This window comes from Pelecanus crispus, chromosome 13 (assembly GCF_030463565.1).
Source record: "Pelecanus crispus isolate bPelCri1 chromosome 13, bPelCri1.pri, whole genome shotgun sequence".
Classification (NCBI taxonomy): Eukaryota; Metazoa; Chordata; class Aves; order Pelecaniformes; family Pelecanidae; genus Pelecanus; species Pelecanus crispus.
The window spans coordinates 906,252-933,610 of record NC_134655.1 but is presented as its reverse complement, the minus strand read 5'-3'; the positions used below and the strand labels follow the sequence as shown (position 1 = coordinate 933,610).

Genomic DNA, 27,359 nt, shown 5'->3' with positions numbered 1-27,359 from the left:
CCCAAGCTTTTACCACAGAAGTAGTCAGAGGCCTTCAAACGCCCTGAGCGGAGACGGGAAAAGCCTATTTAAGCAAGGAGGGAAACAATTGAGTGCTGTTTCAGGTTAGCTCGTGTTACCCACTGCTGCTTCTAAGCTCCATAGAATAATAATTTCCGTACAAGTGAAAGAATTCAGCTCCTCCTCTCTAAATACTAAACACGAGCACGTGTTTAACTTCAGACAGCTGATACCCCAGTGACTCTCACCAGCAGATAAGAGAACATGAATTTACAATTCCATTACCAACATGCATAATGTGATTATTTCTATGTACCTAATTCCGCACATACTGGTAACTAACAGACCTTCAGAAGTAGATTCGGTCACAAGTTCTTATTTCAAGCTCTGTGAGAGGAGTTTTGAAGCAGACTCCCAGATGTGCCCACTTCTAAAAGCCACTTCCAGAAGCCGACCCCTACGTACCAGCCACCCTCCTCCGCCTTGGACAGAACCCAGGAAACAACACGCTCGGGATGTAAATCTTGCTCGCATCCTCTCTGCGCACAGACAGAGATTTTTAACCACAAACCAATGCTTATCACTCCGAGTTAATGCAACCGCTACAAAAACACAGCGATCCTTCCTCTGCTTGAGCCTGAAAGCGGTGAGAGGGACCACGCCAAGCAGAAAACAATCCCATGCTCCTCACAGGATCTCCAGCAGCAGCAGAGTTGGTCGTTTCGCCTACTGACAAGCAACATTTGAGCAAGTCTTTCTTCATCTGCACTACCTGGAGGCAGACCACATAGCTGAGAAGCAAAACAGGATTTCTTTTTAATTTTTGCCCTACAGTAAAGAGGGGTGGGGGAACACGACAGGAAGGTTTATGGGAAGTCATGGAGACTTGCAGTCTGCTGTCCAAAATTAAGTATTTTTGCTTTTAAGCTAACTTACGATAATTCACGGAAGACAAAAATCAGGCAGATCTTGCTGGTCTAGTGCCAAAGCTCAGCAAACCCGTGCAGATTCATCGCTCCCCCGTTAATTTCACAACCTCAGGCTCAGCCCCAGCAACAAGACCCTCTCCGGACAGGCGAGCGGTGGCAGGGGAAGCCCAGCATCTCAGGCTGCGTGCAAGCTCAGCACCAAACTCCTTTGTGCCGTTACCTCTCCACAGCAGACAGCCTTTAAAATTATAGGTAAGGAAGAAGGGAAGGGGAGGGGGGAGTCTCTGCTCGTATCAGAAACCCCTAGGAATCACTCTGCGCTGCCATCCCTGCCCGTCACACTTAATGACACCTCCCTCGTGGCACGGCCAGCTCTTCCCTACAGCAGCTATTCCTGAAAACTCCGGAAAGGACTACCTAGAAGCCCTAAAAGCAAAGTGGTGGGAGAGGATATGCTACATTTAATAGCAAAGTAACCACACAGATGGCTAAGAGAGCAGTTTTCCGCTCTGACATGTTACTGGATGCACGCAGCCCGAGATCAGGCAGCTCGGTTGCTGGAGATAGACAAGCGGTGCCTCCCCACCACAACAAGGTCACTCACAGGCTTCTTGCGACTGCCATTTATTTTAAGAAGATTTTCTACTTCGCACGGAACACGCGCCTCCCACCAGCCTCTGTTACAAAGCAATGCCGGGAGCCAAATGTGGCACGTGAGCAAGCGTTCAGCTGCCCTGCAGAAGTCTGTTCATGGATGCAACACAGCGTGGAATCCTGCAAGCTGTTTGTATCGGTGCCGTGAAACACTGGAGTCCCACCCTCGGCAGAGGCCAGCGGGACCCATACAGAAAATATTAATGTGAAATCCTACCGAAAGCCGTTATGAAAACCAGAAAGCGAAGAGATGCAGGGGTATTACCTCCCATCTCCCTGTCGAGCGGCGGGTCATCGTCTGCCATGGAGAAGTCCAGAGATGCTCCTGCTATTTCCAGCATATCTTCATCACTAGTGCTGCTCTGGAAGCTCCCCCGGCGATAGCCTTTCTGATCCATGGCCAGAGCTTCCAAACCTGAGAGCAAAGGGAAAATTTTTAGAGCGCAAGCACGAAGACTCATTTTCTAAGCCAACTGGACTGACACCCACTTGACACTTTGTCCTGAAGACCAGGAGCCCGCATTGCTCTTCCCACGTGAAGGAGAAATGCAGCGATACCACCCGAAGTTTGGGCTAGAACAGGACAAAACTGGATGTTCACAGCCCCAAGCAAAGCTCTTGCACTAGATTTCATATTGCCACATGCCAGAAAAACAGCAAGTCCCAGTATGGCATCTGAACTCAACTGGAAAGGCATGCAAACACAGCAGCATTAGGGTGCCCACGTTCTTAAAAGAAAACAGGTTTAGAAAACTTTGCAGGCCCAAGCTAAGCCTCACAGAGGAAAATCCTTCCGTAATAAGGGATCCTACACACACATCCTCCACTCCTCAATCCGCCGCTTCCTGGAAAAGGGCTCAAACTGGATTTTGAATAACCAGCTGCCAGCCACGAGACAGGCTTAATCAAGGCAACGAGACCGACAAACTGCAAGCAACCACCCCAAAAACCAGAAACAGCCCCCGTCTCAGCTGCCGTAGCTCAGCTCCGCTGTCCCGCGTCACCCACCGCCACGGCTTTCACTCGGGTGCAGCAGAGCTCCGCTGGAGGTGGCAGCGGGATCATTTTGAAAATCAAGCGTCATACAAAGTCCAGTATCTGATAATCGTGCACAAGTTAACGCTAATTTCCGCGACTATGATCTCAAACACAAGAGCAGCCTGAATGCCCCAGATAATATTTTTCTCTGTAGAAAACCAATTATATTTCTAAGTTCTTGCTCTAAAAAGCCTCTCAAGGTATCTCCTTTTTCTCCTTTGTATTTCCCACAAAGACTGTGAATCAGTTTCTCTCTGCTGATCACTATCAGCGAGAGCAATCAGAAATCCACTCTAACAGCAGGCAAAAAATGACTCAGGTCAACACCACATTAGACAAGGCAAGTCACATCCGCTGATGTATTTTCTAAATAGTCTCTGCATGTGCTCTCAACAGGTTTGCAATGACCTTTTTTTTTTTTTTCCTTTTTCTTTTTTTGACTATTTCACCTCCCACGGTGTCCTTCTATTTACTGCTAGAGCGCCGTGCAAAGCCCATCACGGAGGAGGGCTCCTCGCGGCAGAAATGCAGCTGTGATGCTCTCCAGATGTGCCAAGCTCACCCACCTGTCCTTCTCTGAGACACAGGCAAAATATCAAAACCACCCAAGTGAACCATGATTCTTAACCACCCGCACATGACGCTGCAAAATGCAACCTGGAAGCGTGCAATGAAATTCATAAATAATCTTCATTAAGCACCCTTGACCTGCTGCCTTCCTCGCCATCTCAAGGAGCTGCCCGTGCCAGACCACGACACAAGACCCACCGCCTCTCCTCCTCTTCTCTAGGATGGCAGGGAAACTACAAAAGCACAAGCTCTGAAAACATAATAATAAACTAAATTGGAAAAAAAATGCAGGTCTCGGCCTCAAAAATAGCTCTTGCAACCTGAAAGCGGGAACCTTTTCATCTTAATGAGAAGGTAGGCCGTGTTCGCTTTTCTCTTGCAAACTACGTATTTTTCAAGAGAATTATAGAGGAACCAAATATGCAGCTCAGCCTTATTTCAGGAAGGGAAAAAGCCAGCCAGCATTTGCAAACAGTATGAATTACACACTCGGCAGAAAGCACTTCCTATTAAAAAAAAAAAGCCACCACACCACACAAAAAAAGTCTTGGCAGTGTACAAAGTGACGCACTGGGCTCTTTGCTGAGCCTTACTCTGTGGAACACGATGTTACTTAACTTTTAAGCCCTGTTTACTCATTAAACTGGTGCAGAACACACCAGTAAAGAAAGTGCTGAGCACTGGCCGAGGGGAACTGGGTGCTCGGGGAGGCCCGTGAGCTGCCGCCCACCTCCCCGCCAGCAGCAACGCTCCCAGCAGCTCCGACAGCACAGCGACGGCACGGGCTGCCGCCCTCCATCAGCGCGCACGGCGGACCGAAGGCAGGAGAAACAGAGGAATTCAAAGCTATTATTTGCCAGCTAACAATAAAAATAATTAAGTTTCCTTAAAGCGCTGCGGTGCGCCTCCGGTAAGCTGCTTCCAGGGAGCACAGCGGATGCCAGCTCCCAGCCCAGGAGGCAGGGATGGCGCGTTTCACCCCGGCAGGGAACTAAAGAAACTCTGTGCTTGTGTGTCGCAGGGCTTGTCTGCAGCAGAACATGGTTTTATAGGTATTTTCCAATAAAACTGTGTGTGTGTGTGTGTGTGTGTATATATGTACGTGGGAGGGGAAGTTTAAAATACATCTGTATTCACATATTTGCTTTGCACAAAAAGCACAAATTCATAGCCCCTCGGCCGACAGAAGGCATGATGCTGCCAGCACGGGCAGCCAGAAGTCCCCGTTTGAAAATCGGAGCAATGTCACCTCCTGCTCCCCCCCAGTCCATCCCCAAGTCTGTTCTCATTTACAGCTTAAAAACCCCAAACCAAGCCAACAAGCACAGCACCTTGCAGTCGCAGCAGAGACCAGGTACCACCCAGCACGTATGCAGCACAAGGACGCAGAAGATGATAATTCAGTGCTCGCTTCTCTCCTAAGTCCTAAAATAGTGCCTGGGGATACAGGTTTAAGTCACTTTTTCTTACAAGAACGCTCCCTCTACGGGCAAGCAATGCCTTTCCAGGCTAAACCATGTGCACCAAAAAGGTTAAAAAAAAAAAAAAAGACTGTTCTCACGCTTATCTATGTTGTTAATTTACCGCAATACTTCATCAGGGAACGGCTGCTTCTTTCCTACCGGGTCGGGGCACTGCCCGGGACACCCCGGCAGCAGGCGTACGTACCAAAAGGCTCCCAGTGCTCCCAGCGCTTGCGGGAGTGGGAAGCCATCCTCCTCCAGCTGCTCCCAGTCACCTCCTCCGCCTTTTTCAGCCCGTCCTGGTTTTTCCCATCACAGCCAGGCAAAGGGAAGCAATGAAGCAAAACCTGACAGGGTCAGCCCCGCGATGCCTGGAAGTGACTCAGATGACAGCGCTCGCTACCAGGAAGCCGGAGCACCCCGCTGCCATCCTGCGGAGCAAACCCAGCCCCAGCCTCTGCCGCGACGGCCGCTTCAGCCCTCGCAGCGCTCCTCGATCACCAGACCTTGCAGGCTCCTCGCCCCGCTTCGTGCTTCGACAGCACCGGTGCACCCAGCAAAACTGCCTCGCCGCAGCACCCGTCCTAATGCCGCCGCGGCGCCGGCACCCGTTCCTCTCCGCAGGGGCCGCAGGCAGAGGAGCGGGACCGGCGAGCCACGGCAGCGGCGAACCGCAGCACCGGTGAGCTCCGGCACCGCTGTCACCACGCTCGCCTCCGCCAAGCCCCCGGCCAGCGATGCGGGGGCTCGGAGTAGCCCTTCCCGCACACAGGTCCCGTGCTTCCCGAGTCGGAGCGTGGTAAAAGTTCCTGCAGCGTTTTTTTTCCCCCCCCCGTTGGATGGGAAGCTCGGCTCCGGCTCCACCGACACCACAAAAACATCGCGCTGGGAGAATACAACTTAAAAAGGAGCAGGGAGTAATCCTGACCAGCCGCCTTCATGAGCCGTCGCTGCTGTGGCGAAGGAGCGAGCTTACCACCTAGCGGCTATTTCTTGTGAAAAACCCAAAGCCCAGATCACGAGACCGTCCTTTTTTCAGAGATCAGCAAGTCTAAGCTGAGCTGTGATAGTTCAGGGCACCTCTTCCTCCCCAGCCCCTGCATCTCTTCACAGGGGCAGGCACATCCCTTCCCACAATTACCAGCTCCAGTGGTACACAAATAAGGAAAAACACAGAATAAACCAATTGTAACAGGGAAAAAAACAAAGGAAAGGAGAGAAAAAAAAAATATCATTTAGCCGTTATGTCAATACTCCAGGCACCTGGCTTGGAGCCAGCTGAGCAAGGCTTTGCTGCAACGTCATCACTCCAGAGGCTCACCTTGCCCTTAATTAAAAAAAAAAAAAAAAAAGTTTTCTCTTTCAGAGCAGAGGAGGTTACTCCATGAGAAACTTCAGCACATTCGTCAACTAAGTGACCTGGTTTGGATTTCATCATATCCCAGCCCATGAAACACGTAACGCTGCCAGGCGCGGGCTCAATGTGCAGGCTCCAAGTGAAAGAGGGCTGGGCACTGATCTTAAAAAAAAAAAAAAACCAAAAACAAACCCAAAAACCAAACAAAACAATTGTCATTTCTTCTTTAACTGCTACAAAAAAAAAAAAAAAACCCCAAGAAAAATCAAACCGGAGCGCGTGCAAAGTTGGAGGCAGCATTCACAGAAGAGCTCCAAGGTTTTCAGCCCTCATCTGAAAACAAATTGGGGTTCAGATACCGGCGGAACCCTTGAAAGTATCATTTTGCAGCTTTATAAAAGCGACAATGATATTTTTCTATGCCATTCCTTCCTCCAATTCTCTGTGCTGTCTGAAGTGACCTCAACCAGCCTCCCCTTCTGGAGAGCTGAAACTACGCCAACAGATGAGCTAATAACCGGGAGGATTTTTTTATACCATCTTCAAGCTCCCTTCGGGTGCAGGCTGACGTACAAATATCTTCAGGGAAAAATGAAATGTTCTTTCAATACCTGAAACATGCTGCTACCGGCAAAGGCTCGGTTTCGTAAACAGAACATAAATCACTGAACGGAAGGGTTTAGTGGCTCAACGAAGATTATCAACTTTCGCCGCTGCGTTTTAAGCGTACGGTCATAAAAGCATTTATTTACCTACACATTCACTTCTCGCTGTCCGCTTGCCCGCTTCTCCTCTGAAGAGCGGACAACTGCTTCATCCTGGAGCGTCAGTCCGCTTCTCCCGTTCCCCGCCTCTCCCGCAGGAGACGGCGGCTCCCGGCCCGGGGTGCCCAAGGGGGGCTCCGGGGCTGCCCCAGCCCGGCGCTAGCGCAGGAGCAGGAGCCTGGCGAAGCGGTGCCTCTGGGGCCGGAGCAGGCGGCACGGAGCCCTGGCGCAAGGCGGCGAGGCTGACCTGGCCAGCGGGAGCCTGCCGCTCCACCCCGCAGCTCCACGCAGCAGCTGCATGGGTGAGGACAGACAACACCGGGCGAGCTCTTTGCATTATAGAATCATAGAATCACAGAATCATAGAATCGTTGAGGTTGGAAAAGCCCTTTAAGATCATCCAGTCCAACCATTAACCTACACTACCAAGTCCACACTAAGCCAATCAAGGGTAGACCAGACTGAACCATGTCCCCAAGTGCCACCTCTGCCCGTTTTTTGAACACTTCCAGGGATGGGGACTCCACCGCCTCTCTGGGCAGCCTGTTCCAATTCTCGACCACCCTTTCCGGGAAGAAATTTTTCCTAATTTCCAACCTAAACCTCCCCTGACGCAGCTTGAGCCCATTTCCTCTCGTCCTATCGCTAACTACTTGGGAGAAGAGCCCAGCACCCACCTCACTACACCCTCCTTCCAGGGAGTTGCAGAGAGCGATGAGGTCTCCCCTCAGCCTCCTCTTCTCCAGGCTGAACACCCCCAGCTCCCTCAGCCGCTCCCCACCAGCCCTGTGCTCCAGACCCTGCCCCAGCTCCGCTGCCCTTCTCTGGACACGCTCCAGCACCCCAATGTCCTTCTTGTACTGAGGGGCCCAAAACTGGACACAGCATTCCAGGTGCGGCCTCACCAGCGCCGAGCACAGGGGCACAATCACCTCCCTGCTCCTGCTGGCCACACTGTTCCTGATACAAGCCAGGATGCTGTTGGCCTTCTTGGCCGCCTGGGCACACTGCTGGCTCAGTGTGGCAAGGGCTGTGCGGCCACGCTGCCCTGGAACAATAGATGGGTTTAGAGGAACTGGGAAATCTACCAATGCAAGCCGAAGACAAAGACTTGAATTGTTTTCGGGCTTGTTTGGGGTTCTTTTGTTGTTCTTCGAGACGTACTCACACGGGCCCCAGGGAGATGACATTCCACGCTCTGCTCTGACATCCTTCCAGCAAGGTAACAGGCACCGTCGCATTTCGCCAGGTAACGCCAGAAAATGGCGTGCGAATCCCGCGACGACTCAGGTTTCCCCGGCACTTTCGTACGTCGGGCTGATACAGCGCGTTAACAGATTCCCAGCCATCCCGGGATGCTTACATACTGCCAGGCACACAGGCCCTTATAGCTGAGGTCGTTAAGTCCTCATTAGTATCACCTCTTCTTGAGTAATTCGTCATTCCCCACAGCTTATGCCACTCAGCCCAGTACAGCACAAAACTCAAGTGGAGGCAAACATCAGTCACAGCTGATTTCCTCCTCAGCTCGTGAGTAACTACACTTGGCTTCCGAATAAAACCTTGTTTCTGGGAGTGTCGTTAATAGAATCGCATATACTGGCCAGAGAAGCGTATCTCCAGAAGCAAGACGTTCCAGTATTTCATTTATTAGATTAAAAATCCCCCACGATCATCCGCCGCTGATTAAAGAAACGGTTTGCTGCTGCAGATGCTTTACACAAAAGGGATTTCTAGAAATAAGAAAGAAGCAGCCCATGTCTCGTGCTTTACCAGGAGTTTCCACAGCTCACGTCAGCTACACGGAGCTGGTCATAAGACTTTAGGGAACCAAAACATACTCGTAAGGCACACTGCAGGAGAGCTCCTTGGGTCTGGTGCAGAGGGAGGAGCAGGTGGATTTTTTTGTGTTGGGTTTTCCTGGAGGAGGGACAGGAGAGAGGAGAACAAGCAGCCGAAGACCTCGCTCCTGGTGTTTTCCACAGGATAAGCACGAAAACTCTTAGCCCTTACAATGCAAGAAGGTTTAACGGCTTTGAACTGTTCAGGTCACTGAAGAAATCCCTATTTATTTCTAGCGGCTCCAATGAGAACACGGTGCTGTGTCTTGCGAAGATAAAGACCTCGTTACTCAGATGGCAATCAAGGCAGTGCTGCGTCGTTCCACCCCAGCTTCTACACTAATTTGCACCTAGTTTTCCCCATCGGTACCTAGAAGGTGTACACCTTGGTAAAGGCCTTGTACAACTTTCTAAAACTGGTATTTGTGAGAAAAGTTTTGGCAGTCATTGTATGCATAAACACTGTGCATGCTGCTCCTAATCCCTGCCTACATGCACATTTGAACAAAAATCAAGTAGGAATGCACTTTCCAAGCGCTTGGGGAAAGGAAAAAAAGCAACAAGGGGGAGTAGGATGGGAACTCTGGCAACATCTGGCTTTCCGCCGGGAGAACAAAGGCCAAGGATACCCACGAAGTGCCATTACAGAGCCTGAGCCTGCCGCCCACAGACCTGCGGGCTGCAGACGACGAGAGATGGAAAAGAGCAGAGGGAGGGCGAAGTCCTGGGGAAGATCTGCTCCCGAGAGCCACCCCATGCACAAGGGCTGCAAGCAAACAGCTGATATGCTCTTGCTCCTGCACCTTGTTTTCCTTTCCGACGAAGGAGCAGGAGTTCCTTTTTTCCTGCGGTACCGACGAGCAAAAAGATGTTACGAGACAAGGGCGCACAGGCAGACGTGAGACCAGGAGCCAACAGCCGTAGGGCTGTACCCCCATCCCACAAAGCAACTTCTGGTTTTTATCTAAGTATTATCTGCTTCGGTGTCTCCATCCACGAAATGGGGGAAAAGCTTACTTACTTCTTGTGGAAATGGAAGTTGTTGGTTTTGAACTACTCGCATGAAAGGTACCTGTGGGTCGGGCTGGCAGTAGGGGTAATCCACACCGCATGGGTTCACTCAAAACAGTCTTCCTTGGTGAAGTGACATCAATTCCAGAAGCAGACCGCTGTGTTCACGTTCCCCATCCTAAAACCGCACTGGGAGCTTTTGCACCGCCAAAGCTGTAACCCCAGGCACGACTCGAAGCAGGTACCGACCGAGACGAGCCGCTCCAGCAACGCGACGCGGTGAGCACACGGTGCAATCAAAGGCACTGCCGGCCCCACTCAAGACCGGCATCGGTCCTCCGAGAGCCAGAAGAAACGCTGGTTAGCACAAGTTCAGCTCAGCCGCCGCTGGCAGCACCCGTAAATCACAACTCATTATCAGAATCCTATTTTCTTAGTTACTTCCTCCCGGTAATCTGCCGCATCAACCGGCCTCTCCAGGAAACCTCATTCTCCCTCCCTCTTCCCAGGCACGCTCCGGTTCTTTGCAGTATTAATCACATCAGGTATAGTTTTAAGGAATTGTGTTAAAACAAGCCGAGTCACATTTACCAGTCAGCAAACAAGACTGTTGACAACGTTACTGTAATTACCAATTCTTAGGCTGCCAAATCATCTCTGGCAAACCTGGTCCTGCTTTGGCTGGTGGCAAATTCACATTAAAAACTTCTTACGACAACGAGAGACAGCAAGAGGGAAAGCTCTGGCACAGAGAGGAGCTACAGCAAGTTTCTGTGCACAAAAGCGAGGCGCACACAGGGGAAGCGAATGCACCAAGGTCAAGCACTGACCTGCACACAGCAGAATCACAGAATCGGTTGGGTTGGAAAAGCCCTCTAAGATCACCCAGTCCAACCATTAACCCAACACTACCAAGGCCACCACTGAACCAATTAAGGGCAGAGGAATAATTTCATGTTTCCTGCCTTGGTGGCTGCATTATTTTTTAATGAAAGTAAAATTAGCAATCATTAAGGTTGGAAAGGATCTCTAAGATCATCAGTCCAGCCATCACCCCAACACCCCCATGCCCACTAAACCATGTCCCCCAGTGCCACCTCTGCCCGTTTTTTGAACCCCTCCAGGGCTGGGGACTCCCCCACCTCTCTGGGCAGCCTGTTCCAACGCTTGACCACTCTTTCCGTGAAGAAATTTTTCCTAATATCCAATCTAAACCTCCACCGACGCAACCTGAGGCCTCCTCCTCTTGTCCCATCGCCAATCACTTGGGAGAAGGGACCAACACCCCCCTCACCACAACCTCCCTCCAGACAGCTGCAGAGCGATCAGTATTCACGTTTCCTACACATTCAGCAGGGAAACAGGTTTCCGAGCAGTCACCGTCAAGGCGGCATTAGTTCCCCAACCCACGCAGACCCCTTCTTACCTTCAGGGCTTTCCGTGTTATTTGAAGGGGAATTCAGCAGCAGTCCTACAGCCGTGTGCAGGTTGAAAGCGGGTTATGTTTCCAACAGATAGCATCTTTTCGATATGCAACACCACCTTGCTCTACTTCCTAACAGCCGAGAAGCGGTTCTTCCTGCTAATTGCTGATATGCAACCATAGCTCTCAAACCACTCCCCCAGCCCTAAAGCTGCAAACTCCCATTTAAACATTTTTGTTGATATTGCCATTTTTTTTTTCCTACAGTTGACTACACCTACAAGCTGGGTCCGTACAGGTTACGGCTGTTGGAAGCAAACAGCTGCGTGAGAGACGGGAAAGGACAGAAAAGCTGACACGCCGGTGGACTGGAGGTGCTGGGCAAGGCATGCCTCCCCCGCCTGTAGACACCCGAGGATGAGCACGGGAAGACGCCCACAGCCGGACCGATGCCAGCGTCCCTCAGAACAGCCATGCCGCTCCTCTCAGAGGGTTTGATTATTTTCCTGTTTCACTGGGGCAAACATCTGTGATGCTTCAAATAACCAACCCAGTTGGAGAGACGGCCTACACCTTGGATTTCCCAACACCCACTCCCCTTCCCAAAGTTACGCGCTGCTCATCTCTCCTCCCAGGCTAGACACCTCTGCTTCAAATCCATGGAGACATGCCTGGTGTGAGCCATCCAGGATTCAGGACAGGACCCACAGCAACACCAGGCCCTGCACCATCGCCGTCCACGTTACCAAAGAACACTTTGATTTGCATCTCCTGCGACGCTGACCACGGGCCTCAGACAGCTCTCGGGTCCAGGCTCACCTCCCATTTAGTCCCCAACAGGTTTGGGTTTATCCCCTTGTACAACACTACCCCATCGTAGCTCTGCTCGAGTGCGGCTCCTCTTCCTCGTCCCCATCACAGGAAGGCCACACGAGCGTGCCCGCTGACTCCAACGACGACGATTTTTCAGTTGTCATTATCCAGAAATGGCACCTCCAGCAGCGTTGCAGATTTCTCAGCCGCCCCGGTCAGGAGGACGCCATGAGCCGTCGGGAGAGCGCGGGTTCAGATCAAAGCAGCCCGACTGGCGAGTTTACTGCGGTCAGGGACATTTCAGTGCTTTTCTCCACAAATCCCTATTTTTTTTTTTTTTCCAAGATGCTCATCACATAGAAATGCAGTAAAAGCCCAGACACAAGTCAGACCGCCTTGCTGTCGCTGGGTTGGTTTTTTTCCTCCTAAACTTTTTGTCATTTCCATTTTAACTTTCAGTTAAAAAGCCACAATCTTAGCTCAGACACCTCTTCCCCTGGCCCTGAAGCATAACCACCGCACAAGTCTCTAGCAGCCAGGAGCCGCTTCACAAACGCTTCCAGCTCCTTTTCAGGTTCACGTTTTGACAAAAAGCAGCCTAACTTGAAAATAAAAAAGACCAAATTTACAGGCAGCGTGTGACTGTGCCATGCAACAGACAGTTACGGGGGTTTTGCTACTGGTTTTTAAGCCTTCTGTATTTTCCAGGCTCAATTCAGTTATTTACAGCGGTTTCCATACTGAAACACAACCGGCAGCTTCTCTGCCATTCCCACCCTCTTTGGAAATCCAGGATGGTGGAAATGGTTGGCTAGCACGTCTCTGGGCGGGAGCATCAGCTGAGCTAGAGCCTTGTTTTTAAAGCATACCTGCATAGCTGGTAAGCGATGACTCCGAAGTGACTACAGGCCATCCGTGACTACATCCTGAAGGTGAGCAAACCTTCAACAACGTCAACAACAGGCAGACATCACTCCATTCATCCGGCCTTCCCAGTGCAAATGGGAAGAGCGTGATTAACACATGACCCGGAGTGAAATAGCCAGAATAAATGCAGGTGGTTTTCATTACGGAGACCGCTTCGGCATTAAGAACAGATCTGACACGGTTTTCACCCTGAAAACATCAAAATCTTGGATGGAGACTCAAAAGCCACCTCCTGCCAAAGTTTGTAGTCTTAAACGGGATCACAACCAAAGCTGTCCTCGCGGCCAGCTCCTCTCCTAGGAGAGCTCTAGGAAGCAGAACATCCCTACGGGCCCCGTTTTTGTTACGGCGGTAGGCTGCTTCTTGGGTGACGGTTTCCAAGGCGAGATGGCCACAGACCATGCTCGAGGAGCTACAGCCGAAGCCCACGCTGACGAGAAGCGGAGAGGAGCCAGGGGCTCCCAAAGGGCAGCGAAGGCGCTCAAGCGGCCGAAAGCTGCAGAACCTCCCTCCATCCTCTCCCCACGACAGTCCGGAGGGACCGGCCCCGCGACCTGCAGCTTCAGTCCGGCGCGGCGCAACACGCGGCAGTTCCCAGCAGCGTGTCCAGATCAAAGCAGCCACGGCACATCCGCCCCAAAATCAAGTGGAAAAATGACTTGGATGCAAGATGACAAGACCGTAATACAGAAAAGTCTTCAAGGCAGCATGAAAACCAATTGTACTGGCCAAATATGGTTTTTATAGAAAGCATTCTTTTTCCACTTCATGGTAGGGAAGCACACAGAGCATACGTGCTAGCCTCGTTTAAACCCAGACACGCTTTGAGGCTCAGTAATGTTTCCCAAATGAGATTCCTGATATTGCAACAGGCAGATCCCAAGATCCCAAGAGGCTTATATTCTCTCCCCCATTCCCAAAAATGGAATCATAGATTCATTTAGGTTGGAAAAGACCTTTAAGATCATCCAGTCCAACCATTAACCTACACTGCCAAGGCCACCACTGAACCAATTAAGGGCAGAGGAATAATTAATTTCATGTTTCCCAGCTTGGTGGCTGGATTATTTTTTGATGAAAATAAAATTAGCAATCACTAAGGTTGGAAAGGCCCTCTAAGATCATCAGTCCAACCATCAACCCAACACCCCCATGCCCACCAAACCATGTCCCAAAGTGCCACCTCTGCCCGTTTTTTGAACCCCTCCAGGGCTGGGGACTCCCCCACCTCTCTGGGCAGCCTGTTCCAACGCTTGACCACTCTTTCCGTGAAGAAATTTTTCCTAATATGAAAATAGATCACTGCACGGTCCCCCAAGCAGCACAGCTGCCCAAACATCAAGCCACCAGCGCTCTGCAGCCGTCTTCACCCGCAGACACTCGGCCCCCGCGCAGGTCGCCTGTGCCACAAACCACGCCAGACAGCTTCACGCCCCACGTGGAACAACTCGCCAGGCAGCCGCGGTTTTAAACAGCGGTCCTTTCCTGTTTACCCCAATAGGGCAGGCAAGAAAATAAGTGAATTTATTAAAGGCACAGACAATATTCCCAACTAATATATATAATATATATTAAAAATATAATTAAAATATAATTAAAATTAAAATATAATATTTCCCAACTAAAATAAGTTAACTGTAGCCGCAGAACTAGCATCTTGTAAACTCAATTCCATTTTTCAGGTTAAAAACGTAACTCCTCGTAGTCACACGCTGTTCATACACCGTAACCACCACCCGTGCAACACTAACACAGAGGATCTTCACTTTTGGATGACATGACTTACAATCATCCCATCCTTTCCGTACCTGTTACATTTAGTTATTTTACTGGACTTCAAAAAGGAGAAGAATTTGCTGTTACAGAGCTGACGTCCTTCAGATGTAACAGAGAAAGCTTACGCTCAAAACTGTGTCAGACAAAAAAAAAAAGCCAAATAACCAGTGATAAAATATCTCCTCCTCAAACAGCACCACTTTTTTTCCCCTTTTCCTTTCCTTTTTTTTTTTTTGAAAGAATAAGGACCATCAGGGCTACGACAGCAAGTTTTCAACAAATATTTCCACTCCTATTTTATAGCTCAGTTTGGTTTCAAGCTTGCATCAAGTTTCAGCTGGAAAAGTGTCATTTCATACTTTTGTTAAGTGCCATGTGCTGTATTTCTTCCAGCAGAGTACCTGATCTTTGTTTGTTTTTATGAGCCACCTCACAGCACACCCTGAAATTCAAACAGCGCAACAGTTAAGACTTATTTTGGAGAGACTACAGTTCTGCTTCTTGCTTGACAACGTAGCAAACACCCAAATTACTGAAATATAGGCTACAACGGATTTAAGAGGGGATTTTCTGAGGCACAAAGAGAACGTAAAGCACCCAACTTGCACAAAATCCTCGGTGAGAAAAGCCTCCGGAAAGCTTCCCCGTCACGATGGTTAAGGGAGCCCTGCGAGAACTGCTGCTAAGCTTCCCCAGGGAGGCGGCATTCACGATCCAAACAGACGCTGCCAAATTGCAGGGACAATTACAGCTGGCACGCACCGAAAGCTGTGGAGCCGGCAGGCCCCGGGTGCTGTGCACCCAAGTTACCTTTCCAACATCTCCCACTCCACAAAATCCACCTGAGCTGCTCGGCGCACATAATGCAGCGGATTTTAGACATTTCTGTCAAAGCAACGGGTTTCATTGTGCTCGCAGGCACCTCCTCAGGCTGACTGGCTATTCAATCCAAAGTATACATGCTCTTTCCTTGTACAGTCGCTAGATGTTTTTTAAGAAGGGGGGGAGGGGGGGGAGAAAAACACCAAACCAAAAAACCCAACACAAAAGTTCCTGAAGAGGAGGGATAAAAATGGCATTTTGGAAGTGCTGAATTGCAGCCCAACAGGTCTGAAACCCCTTGCACTGACCGAGAGCGAGCTGGCACACAAACAACAGGGCCAACTCGCTGACCGCAATGGTGAAGCAGCTCTCGGGACTCATTGGATTTCTACAGATGTTTCAGCTCCCTACAAAACCAGGACGCACGCTCCATACCTCGCCTTCCACCCTCCAGCAGCACAAGCTGCAACGTTTCAGCATCCAAACGTTCGGCAGCCACCCACCACGCCAGCGCCCTCAAAATACAACGAGGTTTCTGCATCCCCTTGGGGAAAAGTGAAATTTGGCTAGAGGGTCAAGCAGCTACCGCCACGGAAATAAGCAGCCTGACCCTCTACTTAATTTCCAGCCAGGTTCTCGGGAAGCACCGTAAGGAGCGGAGTCTCGGCCTCATCCACAGCAGGCAGCACTCACCGGGCACAGTGCAGAGCCTCCGTTAATGGGCACCTTCCGTGCTGCCTGCGATACAGCGTTCTGCAAACCGCAACTGCACATACATTTCATCAGGAGCTGTTTAATGTATTGTCACGCAGCACTTAAGAGATCACAGGGCACTAAACAAACACACAAAGGATTTTCCCTTTATGGATTAGGGTCCTTTACAGTCTCACCCAAGAGCAGAAATGGACTGCCACTGCAGCAGTATTTCTTTTATTTAAAACTTTTTAAAAACTGATATTGTAGCAGGTGACACTAAAAAAAAAAAAAAATTATCAAGGCAATTCTACATACCCTGTGTAGGTGTCACTACAGTACTTAAATTTCTTGATTTTCTGCTTAAAGCAAAAACCCATGAAGAGGCAAAAGGACTGTTAAGATGAAAATCAGGGACATGATGAAAATCTCCCACCCCCCAAAAGCCAGCGGTTGCTTCTACCCAACCAAAGCACTCGCCTGGGTATTCTCATCTCCCCCATTACCCAAGCATGCCCGCAGCATCCCTCCTGAATAAAACACAGACGCATCCACTACACAGGCCAATCCACGGTTCAGCCAGCCGGCTGCTGAAGTTTGACCGAAAAAGAGCCGTACAGAGACAGAAGGAGCTTCCAGGGCAGCCCGCTCTGACCTGGAGCTGACCCGATTCTGCCCCGCAGCGCAGCCACTTCTTTCTTCTCCAGATAACAACAGCCTGCCGCAACAGCCAGCTTCCCCGGAGACAGTTTCACCCATTCCTCAGCCTTGAGAAACGAATGGCTGTTGAGGAAACCCTCGACGGTGTCACCCTAAGGACGCAGGGACACGCACCCGACATCCCACCTTCCACGACACAGCCGTGCAGAAAGGGAACGACTATGGAACACCGCCAAGCGTCGCTGCAAGAAGCCCCGAAACACCCGATGCGGCCTTCTCACAGCACGTCACAGCATCCGAGCGCTGGCCTCAAGCCGAAAGCGCTACACAAACATCTGCAGTGTGACAGCGATGGCTCGGCAGCACCACAGAAGTCCAAGCCGTCTGGTTTTGTAGCATCTCCTCTTAAGCAGGGATGTGCCCAGGGTTACCTCGGCTGACGCGTGTGCCCGCTCCGTCTCACGCAGCAGGGTCCCCAGAACCCCTCATCTGCCTTCGGATGCTGCCCGAGCTACGCCAAGGAGACGGGTGGGCTTCCACGCTCAAGGGACTCATTCAGAACAGGACCTTCCAAAACCAGGGCTCGCAGTCCTTCAGAAACAACTGCACGTGAAGCTGTGCTGCATAACCAAGAGCGAGTTGTTATTCCAGAGGGAATAATTAAAAGCGTGATGCAAGATACACATAAACGCTCAAAACCCACGCTGTCAATTCTGCGCTCGGGCACTCAGACCTGAATCCAAACTCCCGGACAAACCCGCTGGATGAGTCCGAGACCAGACGATGGCAACGTCAGCCAGCGCCAGCCCTCGCCCGGCTGCGCTCGCAGTCTGGAGCACCGGCCGCCCGGTCAGGCTTCATCTGCTCCCAGAACACCCAAATGACTTGTGATATTATACGGATGAACTCTACATAAGCATGCTCACGGCGAGGAATTTTGGGGGGCAGGTTGGCCTTCCTTCACTAGTGACGAGATCCAGCTGGAGACACAGCTGGTGCCGCCTTCCACACCAAGGAGGGAAGAAGAAAACGAGGAACCGTGGCAGAGGGAAAGAAATAATATGGGTGTTGGGGAAGGAGGAGGTGGGTGAAGGTGGACACAGGGCAAAGGAGCAGAAGCAGCAGGCGAGCCTTGAGAGCCCACGGAGCTGCAGCAAGGACCTCAGTCTGAGGGGATGGTGCCGCCACCGCCGCGCAGACACATCCTTGAAAATGCTATTCCCAGGTAAAAAAAGCAAATTTGTGCACATCACCCTGCGCTTAAAATCCCCACACCAGCCTAGCACAGGCCTAGGTGCCGCGGGAGATGTTTCCAGGCATCCCAGCGGCAGGAGACCCTCCCCAAGCACGAAGGCACCCACCACCGCCCCCCTGCACCGTCGGGCTTCCCCAATTTTTGACGCCCCTCTGCTGAACCCTGCCGCCCGCAGCTCGCCTGACAGTAACGACCTAAGAGCTCGCTCCACGGTCCCTCCCATTAAACCAGTTGTTCGTGAAGAGCAGCTCTTTATCCAGAAAGCAAGCGACTCCACGTTCTAATTGCACGCTGCAACGCGACAATTGCACAACTGGCTTTTCGCCTGGCCGAGACATCTAGAGCTGAAAAGAATAATGTATCATTAACAGATATTTCCTGAAATATTGGTGTTACAGCCGCATTTCTTACTCGATCACCAGCTTTGTGGCTTTTTTTTTTTTTTAAAAAAACAAACCGGATCAAATGCGAATAGGACAAAACAATGCTAGAGAACGACTGAAGGAAACTATTTAGATGAAAAGAAAATTTTGCCTCGCAGCATTACGCAGTCCTGAAATGCAATGGGATTGCCAAAGAGCACACGGCAGCAGAAGGCAGCGGCACAGCTGTACGGCGAGGGACATGAGGGAAAAGAAAAGTATGTCTGTGTGGCACAAATTCCCAAGAACCTCCTACAAAACATGGCAGGAGGAAAGAGAAATGAGCTTTGGTATTTGAGGGCCCACAGTGATTTTCTACCTTCTGCAGCTTTCTGGTAGCTGAAGATCGTGACCTACGAGTCCAGAGGGACACCAAAGGAAATTGGCTGTTATGTTTTCAAGCGTGTGTGGCAAATGGGGGGGTAAGAAGGTGCAGGTACAACGCAACTCCATTAAAAAAAAAACCACTTTTGGTTGGGTGCTGCTCCCAAACCATTTCAGCTTCTGGAGTTATGGGAGAACAACTGTGAGTGACAACGCCACAAAATCCTGGGCAACCCAAAAGCAAACCTCAAAAGGTATTTTGGTGCAGCCAAGTTTAAGGTCATGTGCCACAGACCTTCACCCATCACCGCGCAGAGGGCGGAGGCCATTTCAGAAAGGAGCAGCTCAGCAGGGCTGCAGCTCGGGCCGGCAAGAACACGATTGGGCTGCTGCGTCCCGAAGAATTAATAAATATTCGCTATTTTATACAACCGTCATTCAAGCAGCATTTTAAACACAAAAATAATCCTGTTTTCAAGTTCTTCTGGGACAAAGGGAGTCGGAGGCGCAGTGGTGCCCGCCAGCCACACGTCCCAGGTGCCGGTGCTCACAGTCCCACCCCGCAGCAGAACCACCACCGCCTGGAAAATTATGGAACGTGCTTTTCACAGGCACCTGCGTGGCACAAGGGTAAAAAGCTAAACCGTTCCTTTCGTTCCGTCCATGGAGAAAACCGAGGTACAACCTTCACGCTTAACGAAGGCTTTAAAACTCGGACCAGCGACAGCTCGCAACATCCGGGAGCCGGTAAGGCACGTTGCGTTGGAGGATTCCCAAACTCTGGCTGACCTGTTCCGTGCCTGGCGGGTCCTGCAGATGGGAATTCTCCTCAGGCACCCAAAGGGACCGAGAGGGACGCCGGCCCTGACCGTGCGCCGAGGCGGGCGGACGGGGAAGCGGGCAGCGTGCCCGCCGGTGGCTCCGCACACAGCCGCGGGCCGCCCCAGCCCGGCTCTCCGCCCTGGGCACCGGCGATCAGTCGCGACAGGGGAGGTCAGTCGCGACAGGGGAGGTCAGTCGCGACAGGGGAGGTCAGTCGCGACAGGGGAGAGGATCGTTTACCCATCCGACAAGCGGCACCGGTACCTTCTCGCAGGGCTCAGCCGCTCCTGCCTTCGCGCTGGTGCTGCTGGAAGAGAAAGAGCCGGTGGCTCAGGGGAGAAAAGGCAGCCGGGACACCGAGCCCTTCCCCGCGCCCGCCCGCCGTTCGGAGCACCGGGCTCGGGCACCGGGCTGGCCCCGGCTCCCCCGCCGCGCATCCCTGCCCGCCACGGGGATCCGGGAATTCTCCCACTTCGTGTTTCTCTGGAACCTTCCACGCCAGCCTGTGCCCCGGCTCCCGCTTCCCGCCTCCCGCACCTGCGCTCTCCCCACCCCCGAGACCACCCACAGCACGGCGGGGCACAGGCGGCCGCCCCGCTCCTGCCCAAACAGCCCGGCCCCGCCGCTGCCCGCGCCCCCGGCCCCGCACCTCGGCCGCCGCCCCGGCCCCGCTCCGCCGCCGCGGCCGAGCCCGGCCCGGCCCGGGCCCAGCGCCGCCGCCGCCACCGCCCACCGCGGGGCGGGGCACGGGCAGGGGCCGGTGCGCAGGCGCAGCGCGCCGCGGTGAAGGCAGGGCCACACCTTGCCGGCGCCATCTTGAGTGTGGGCGCCGGGCTCTTAAAGCGGTATGCTCCCCGTTCTGCAAGGGGAGCGGGGAGCGGGTCAAAGGCGGGGCGGGGGGTCCCTGCGTGAGGCCATGCAGCGTGAATCGCACCTCCACGCTCTCCCGGCCCTGCTGTATCCCCTCCTGCCCATCGCTGGCCCCCCACCGCAGAGACACCCCATCACTGACCCCCCCCCATTGCTGCTTCCCCGCCCTTGCAGACCCCCCATCACAGACCCCCCCTATCACAGATCCCCCCATCGCTGAGCCCCCAGCAGAGACTCCCCATAACTGACCCCCATTTCTGCTTCCCCCCTTTGCAGACCCCCACCACAGACCCCCCCACCATAGACCCCCCCATCACTGACCCCTCCCATCGCTGACCCCTCCCATTGCTGCCCCCCCATTACTGGCCTCCCCAGCAGAGACCCCCCCCCCATCATTGACCCCCCATTTCTGCTTCCCTCCCTTTGCAGACCCCCATCACAGACCCCCCCATCACTGACCCCCCCCATCACTGACCCCTCCCATCGCTGCCCCCCCATCACTGGCCTCCCCAGCAGAGACCCCCCCATCATTGACCTCCCCATTTCTGCTTCCCCCCCTTTGCAGACCCCCATCACAGACCCCCCCATCACTGACCCCCCCCATCACTGACCCCTCCCATCGCTGCCCCCCCATTACTGGCCTCCCCAGCAGAGACCCCCCCATCATTGACCCCCCCATTTCTGCTTCCACCCCCATCACAGACCCCCCATCACTGACCTCCCCCATCACTGACCCCCCCCCCCATCACTGACGCCTCCCATCGCTGCCCCCCCCATTACTGGCCTCCCCAGCAGAGACCCCCCCCATCACTGACCCCCCCATTTCTGCTCCCCCCCCTTGCAGCCCCCCCATCACAGAGCCCCCATCGCTGACCCCCATCGCTGCCCCCCCCATCACTGGCCTCCCCCATTTCTGCTTCCCCCCTTTGCAGACCCCCACCACAGACCCCCCCATCACAGACCCCCCCATCACTGACCCCCCCCCATCACTGACCCCTCCCATCGCTGCCCCCCCATTACTGGCCTCCCCAGCAGAGACCCCCCCATCATTGACCCCCCCATTTCTGCTTCCACCCCCATCACAGACCCCCCATCACTGACCTCCCCCATCACTGACCCCCCCCCCATCACTGACGCCTCCCATCGCTGCCCCCCCATTACTGGCCTCCCCAGCAGAGACCCCCCCCATCACTGACCCCCCCATTTCTGCTTCCCCCCCCTTGCAGACCCCCATCACAGACCCCCCCCATCGCTGACCCCCCCATCACTGACCCCCCCATCACTGGCCTCCCCCATTTCTGCTTCGCCCCCTTGCAGACCCCATCACAGCCCCCCCCCATCGCTGACCCCCCCGTCACCCCCATCACGCTCCCCAAAATCCCCCTGCGCCCTTGGCCCAGAGCGGGGGCACGGCGGGGGCACGGCGGGAGGGGCAGCCCCCGTGCCTCAGTTTCCCCTCTCCCCGCCTGCCTCCACGGGCCCAGCACCGACAGAGGACTCAGCGGCCGCAGTTTTTAGGGGGCTCCCCCCAACCCCCCTCCCCCGGCACAGGAGCACCCTCAGCAGCACCAAGCTCCTTGGAGCAGCGGCGGGGGCAGCGATGGGCCGTGCCCCCCCCCCAGAAGCCATTCCCAGGCTGGGACACAGACCTCACCCCCCGCCCCCCGTGCAGCCCCCTCCCCAGAGCCCACCAGTCCCTCACCAGTGCCCCCAGTCCGCCGGGGGCCCGGGGTGCTGGCAGCACTAGAGGGCAGCAATGGTGCAGGCAGGAGCTGCCCGGCCGGGCAGAGCCCACCACCAGCCAGGAGCACCCTGCTTGGGCTTCCCGGTGGGCCCTGGGTGTCCTCGGAGGCTTCTCCCCCTCCTCCTCCTCCTCCTCCTCCTCCTCCTCCTCCCATGGAGACCGGCTCAGGACCCGGCTGGTTTCTCCTCTGCGCCTCGGGGAAGCGTCTGCCGGGGCTCAGCCCCAGCTCAGCACCACGCAGCCGTCGCTCGCTGCCCCTGCCCCGGCGGGATGGGGAGAGAATCGGAGGAGTGAGAGTGAGAAACACTCCTGGGCTGGGATAAGAACAGCTTAATAATGGAAATAAAGTAAAATAGTAATACTAATAGTAACAGTATAATAATGATAATAATAATAATATACGAAGCAAGTGCTGCCCAATGCAATTGCTCCCCACCCGCCGACCGATGCCCAGCCCGTCCCCGAGCAGCGATCGCTGCTCCCCGGCCAACCCCCCCAGTTTCCATACTGCCCATGACGCCGGATGGTATGGAATGGCCCTTGGGGCAGTTGGGGTCAGCTGGCCTGGCTGTGCCCCCTCCCAGCTCCTTGTGCCCCTGGCAGAGCAGGGGAAGCTGGAAAGCCCTTGACCAGTGTCAGCACTGCTCAGCAACAACTAAACCATCAGCGTGTGATCAGCGTTCTTCTCATCCTAAATCCAAACCACAGCACTGTGCCTGCTACTGGGAAGAAAATTAACTCTGTCCCAGCCGAAACCAGGACACATGCCTGGTCCCTGCTGGGAGACAACCCAGAAGAGCAGGGAGCCGTGCTGAGGGCACGGTGGGGTGATGCTGGAGGAAGTGGAGCAAAAACCCATCTGGGTCCCGGCAAGAGGCTGAGCCCGGCTGCAGACAGCCCTGCGGGCGCGAGAGGAGCAAGCAGGGCAGGGTCCAAGCCTCCGGCTCTGCCCCATCAGGGAGCAGAGGTTCACCTGGCTGGGGAGTCGCTCCTGCTCGGGACGGCGATGCACAGATGCTGCACAGATGCGTTCGCTTTCCCAAGGAACGGCTGCTCGGTCACTTCTCCTCGGTCACTTCTCCTTGGATGGCGTGGGAAGCCCTACAGCTCTTCATCGAAAGGCTTCACCCAGTGCCCAACACCCTGGTACCCTCGGAGCTCCGTGTCCCACCAGGAGAGGTCGCAAAGGGGGTGAGTGTCACGGTGGGGCTGGCAACGCTCCCATTTTTGGGACGTGGGACAAGAGACACCTTAGTTTTACCTTAACAGCGACCCTAGAAGATGGCACCTGCATCATGCCACGTGAGTGAAGAGCCTTTAGAAGAGGCGGACGCTGCCACGAGTCCTGATGAGGTGAACCCTGCCTTCGTGTGATCTCCGTGGCCGCACGGCTCGGCCGGGCTCCCGCGGGGATTAGTGCCAAGAAATGGGCACCAGCTCCCCTGGCCTCAGCCCCACCACGTCCTCGTGCACGGCGTGGTGCTCCCGCCCTTCACACGTGCACCGAGCTGGGGCACGGTCTCAGCCTCCCCACCGCCTCCCTGGGAGCAGGGGCTGCTGGATTTGGCTTTGCACCCTTGTCCCCCCGCCCCGCGCTCGGGACGTTGGGGCTGTGGGAGAGGGGCAGGCAGGCAGCAGGTCCCTCCCTAGGGATGGCAAGTACCCGTCCTCTGCCCAGAGGCCCAGCACACGTGGCGGCGAGGGCGTCCCTCCTGCCCTGCTTGCTGGTTTGGTCCCTTCCTGGTCCCCTTCTCCCCGCTTCTCCGCGTTCCTGTCCCAGGTCTGGAAAATCCCGCGTGCCCCGCAGAGGAGGTCCTTGCCCTCAGCGCTCCCCAGAGCAGCCCCATGTCCAGCTCCCGTGGGACCGACAGCACCATTTTCCCATTAAATGAACTATATTCTGGGTTTTTTTCCTCCTGGAAAAATCAGCATTTGTTTTCTCATTTGCATAGCATGCAAAAGGCCTGGAAGAAGCAGAAACAAGCAGGACGGGGAGGTGCAACTTGGAAACCTCAGCAGAAAACAGACTTTCTGCGAAGCAATGGTCTTTGGGAGGCAGGAGCGGGGCTGCGGGGCCGGGGAAGAGAGGGAAGGAGAGGGCTCTGCTCCGCTCCACCGCTGTCCTGCTCATCCCCACAGCGACAAGCGCTGCTGCCATGGCCGGGCTGCTCCGTGGGGGAGCTTCAGGAAGAGAAGCCCGGACCCGGAGGTTCTTGCAGACACACTCCACGGACAGAGCTGCCGGGATCGGGAAGGCAGACCCCAGCCGCGATTTCCTGCCCATTGTTTTCTACACCCGCTTGCCTGGGAGCTTCACCAGAAGGAAGAAAAAATCCCCCTGGTTGAATGTGGAAGTCAGACCTGTCACATGAAGGCAGGGACAGCCCCAGGGCCGCCTGCCTCGTCCCCAGCGTGCTGGGAAACCGCTCAGTTCAGGGAAGCGGGAAGCCCTGGAGTAGCCGAAGCTGGGAACACGTGCCTGGGGGGGAGCGGAGCTGGGAGCACCCAGCATCCCACCACCCCATCTTGCACAGCCCCCGCTTTGCCCCTTGGCAGCATTTTGTGCTGAGCCCCCTGCCCTTTGCCTCTCCCGCCGCTGCACTTTCCTTGTCTCCCCATCCACCCCGTCCCAGCAGACCCCAGTCCCAAGCACTGGGTGCTCCGCGACCCATCCCTGCCGTGCTCGGGGATCCGGCACCCGGCTCCGGCACCCCGCTTGGGGAGCGCACCCAGAGAGGGGTCCCGGTGATGGGTGCCGCCTCTCGCTGCTGCCTGCAGAAGGCATGGCCTCGTCCTGCTGCTAACAGAGAGCTCAGCCCCGAGCCCTCCCGGGGTGGGGATAACACCAGAGGCGAGCCTCGGGAAGGGAGCGACCAGCTTCTCGTCCAGCCCCACGCCGCGACGGAGCTGCGGACCCTGCGTGCTGACCTGCAGGGGCAGAAGGACCTAGAACCGGGTCCAAGCTGACCACGCAGAGGGCGCACGGGAAGGAGGGGATGCTCTGGACCGCGCGACGCTGCAGGGAGAGTGCCGCTGCTTCATCCACCTGGTATCTGCGTGCAGTGGCTCCCAGCGATATCTGCCCGGCATCGGCCTCCCAAGTACTGACAGCCGGCACGCAGCTGGGAGCCAGCAGATAGCAAGGAACACGCCCCCCAAAAAAGCAAATATCACAGCAAAGCGGGAAAAGAGTTGAACTTTAAAAACTAAACAAGCCCTACAGCGGTAGGACAGGCAGGACACGAAAACTCGTGGGACACAGTGAGGAAAGGAGCGTGTGGCTGGGCATCATACTAACTAAACCATAAAGAATTACAAGGAAAAAAAAAAGATATTTCAAGTCCAAAGATCATTGTGTGAATAGACTGCTAGCCTCTGGGTGCAGAAAAGCTGGGGTGATTACGTCAAGGAGGGTTATTTGCAGGCTTAACCCCCTGCTTGAATGCAGGTTTGGTGGCAGAGGAATGGTGACACAAGGCTGGACCCTCCTGGTATTAGTTTAATTAGTTTAATTATGAGGTTAATGCCAGATAAGCCAGCAGGGAGCCCCAGCCCAGATCAGCTGTGTTCCTCTGTTCTCCCCCGAGCTTGCCCTGACCTGGGTCAGTCTTGGCCATGTCAGCCAAAGGGTTTTGGCTGGGATGGAAATTGGGATGGAAATTGGGCTCCCACCCCACGGTCCGGGGCCACCTGATGTTGCTGCTGGCAGGGACCGCAGGAGGGCAGCTCCTAACGAAATGGGGGGAAAGGCGGCAGGAGAAAGTCCAGAGAGATGGGATAACCTTTCCCTGCTGTCATCCCATGTCGCAGACATGCTCTGCGCTGAATAAAATACTGCCGGCTGAGAGGCACGTGAGGCTCGTCCGTTCCCGGTCCCCAGGGCCAGCCGGCAGCCAGCCCTTGTCCTAGCAGAGCAGAACAATCCCGGGAAGTGACCCGGGGGGGCAAGGGGACAGGATGCCGTGCTGGCCGCCGCCGCCGGCATTGTCTTTTTGGATACCTGGGGGATGAAGTCAGAGCCCAGCCCGACGGAGGACAAGGGGCGAGGGATGAGCGGGGAAGAGCAGCCAGGAGAAAGAAACACAAAATCCCGCTGATCGCAGGCAGGATCCAGCATCTCCACCTGGGTGAAACCTCAGCGAGGACCTGGGGGAGCTTGTCTCCTCTCACCTGGGGATGCTGGCATCCCTGGGCGGCGGGGAGCGCAGCCGCTCCACATCGACCGGCATTGTGGAGCTCTCCTGTCCTCTGGGCAAGGCGGGGGGGTCACACAGAACCTCCCTGGGGACTTTTCCAGGAGTTGGACCACTGCTGAGGAAACCTCCCAGCCTGGTCTGAAGGCACAAGCCTCCAGGCAACCCTGGATAAACCTGGTCCACTGCCTGCCCTGGTAGCTCTTGAAGACAACGTGCTGTCTCCATGGGCTGCCAGTTCACTGCTGACCTTGCCAGCGACTCCCCCAAGGCGCCCGGAGGTGGGGAGCGTCCTTGGGGTTTCCTTGGGGCACGGGTGGTGGAAATCAGGGCGCAGGGTGTAAAGCACGAGCCCCAGCTCTGGTTGACACCAGTGTTCTCTGCAGCCTGGAGGGATACGGGTTGGAGCTGGCACCACACTGCTCGCTGCGGGGAGGAATTTGAGCACTGAAGGGGTTCATACCGGGGCAGTCCTTCAGGCACTGGTTGGAGCAGGGATGCAGCTCGCAAGCCTTAACGCATCCTGAAAGATGCTCCAGGAGGCACTTGCTGCTCCTTGGAGAAGACCCTGCTGGTGGAGCTGGGGCCTCCACGGGGACGGTACAGGGTGGGGAGGCACGTCAGCCTGGCTCTCGGAACACCCTGTGCGTGACGGAGACCTCCCTCCACCCCGCTCCCCATTGCAACTTGGCCAACTTCATCCTTGCACCATTCTTCTGTGCAGGTAGCCCGAGCCCACCATGGCTACTGAAGCCCCTGACCTCTTGCCTGGCCCATAAGGACCATGTTGCCATGCTCCCGTCACCCTCAATCAGGATCTGTGGCACTTTGGGACATGGCTTAGTAGACATGGTGGTGTTGGGTTGACAGTTGAACTGATGGTCTTAGAGGTCCTTTCCAACCTTAGTGATTCCTAGTTTTACTTTCATTAAAAAATAATCCAGCCACCAAGGCAGGAAACATGGAATTACTACTCTACCCTTAATTG

General features: G+C 54.5%; 1 protein-coding gene across 4 annotated transcripts in view; it reads right to left on the bottom strand.

Annotated features, from left to right (window-relative positions):
• The window catches only part of LOC104036770 (H(+)/Cl(-) exchange transporter 5), a 47,095-nt gene extending 27,219 nt beyond the window's left edge, over nucleotides 1-19,876 (bottom strand). Inside the window, exons 1-2 of one of the 4 annotated variants that reach the window (XM_075720465.1) lie at nucleotides 19,829-19,876; nucleotides 1,849-1,998 (exon numbers count right to left, since the gene is read on the bottom strand). In XM_075720465.1, coding sequence (XP_075576580.1) covers nucleotides 1,849-1,981 — 133 coding nt within the window. In that variant the 5' untranslated portion in view covers nucleotides 1,982-1,998; nucleotides 19,829-19,876. Of the gene's footprint in view, nucleotides 1-1,848; nucleotides 1,999-19,804 lie in introns of those variants that run through there. The other 3 variants (XM_075720464.1, XM_075720463.1, XM_075720466.1) reach the window with 3 other exon arrangements.
• Between the last annotated feature and the right edge of the window lie 7,483 nt (nucleotides 19,877-27,359).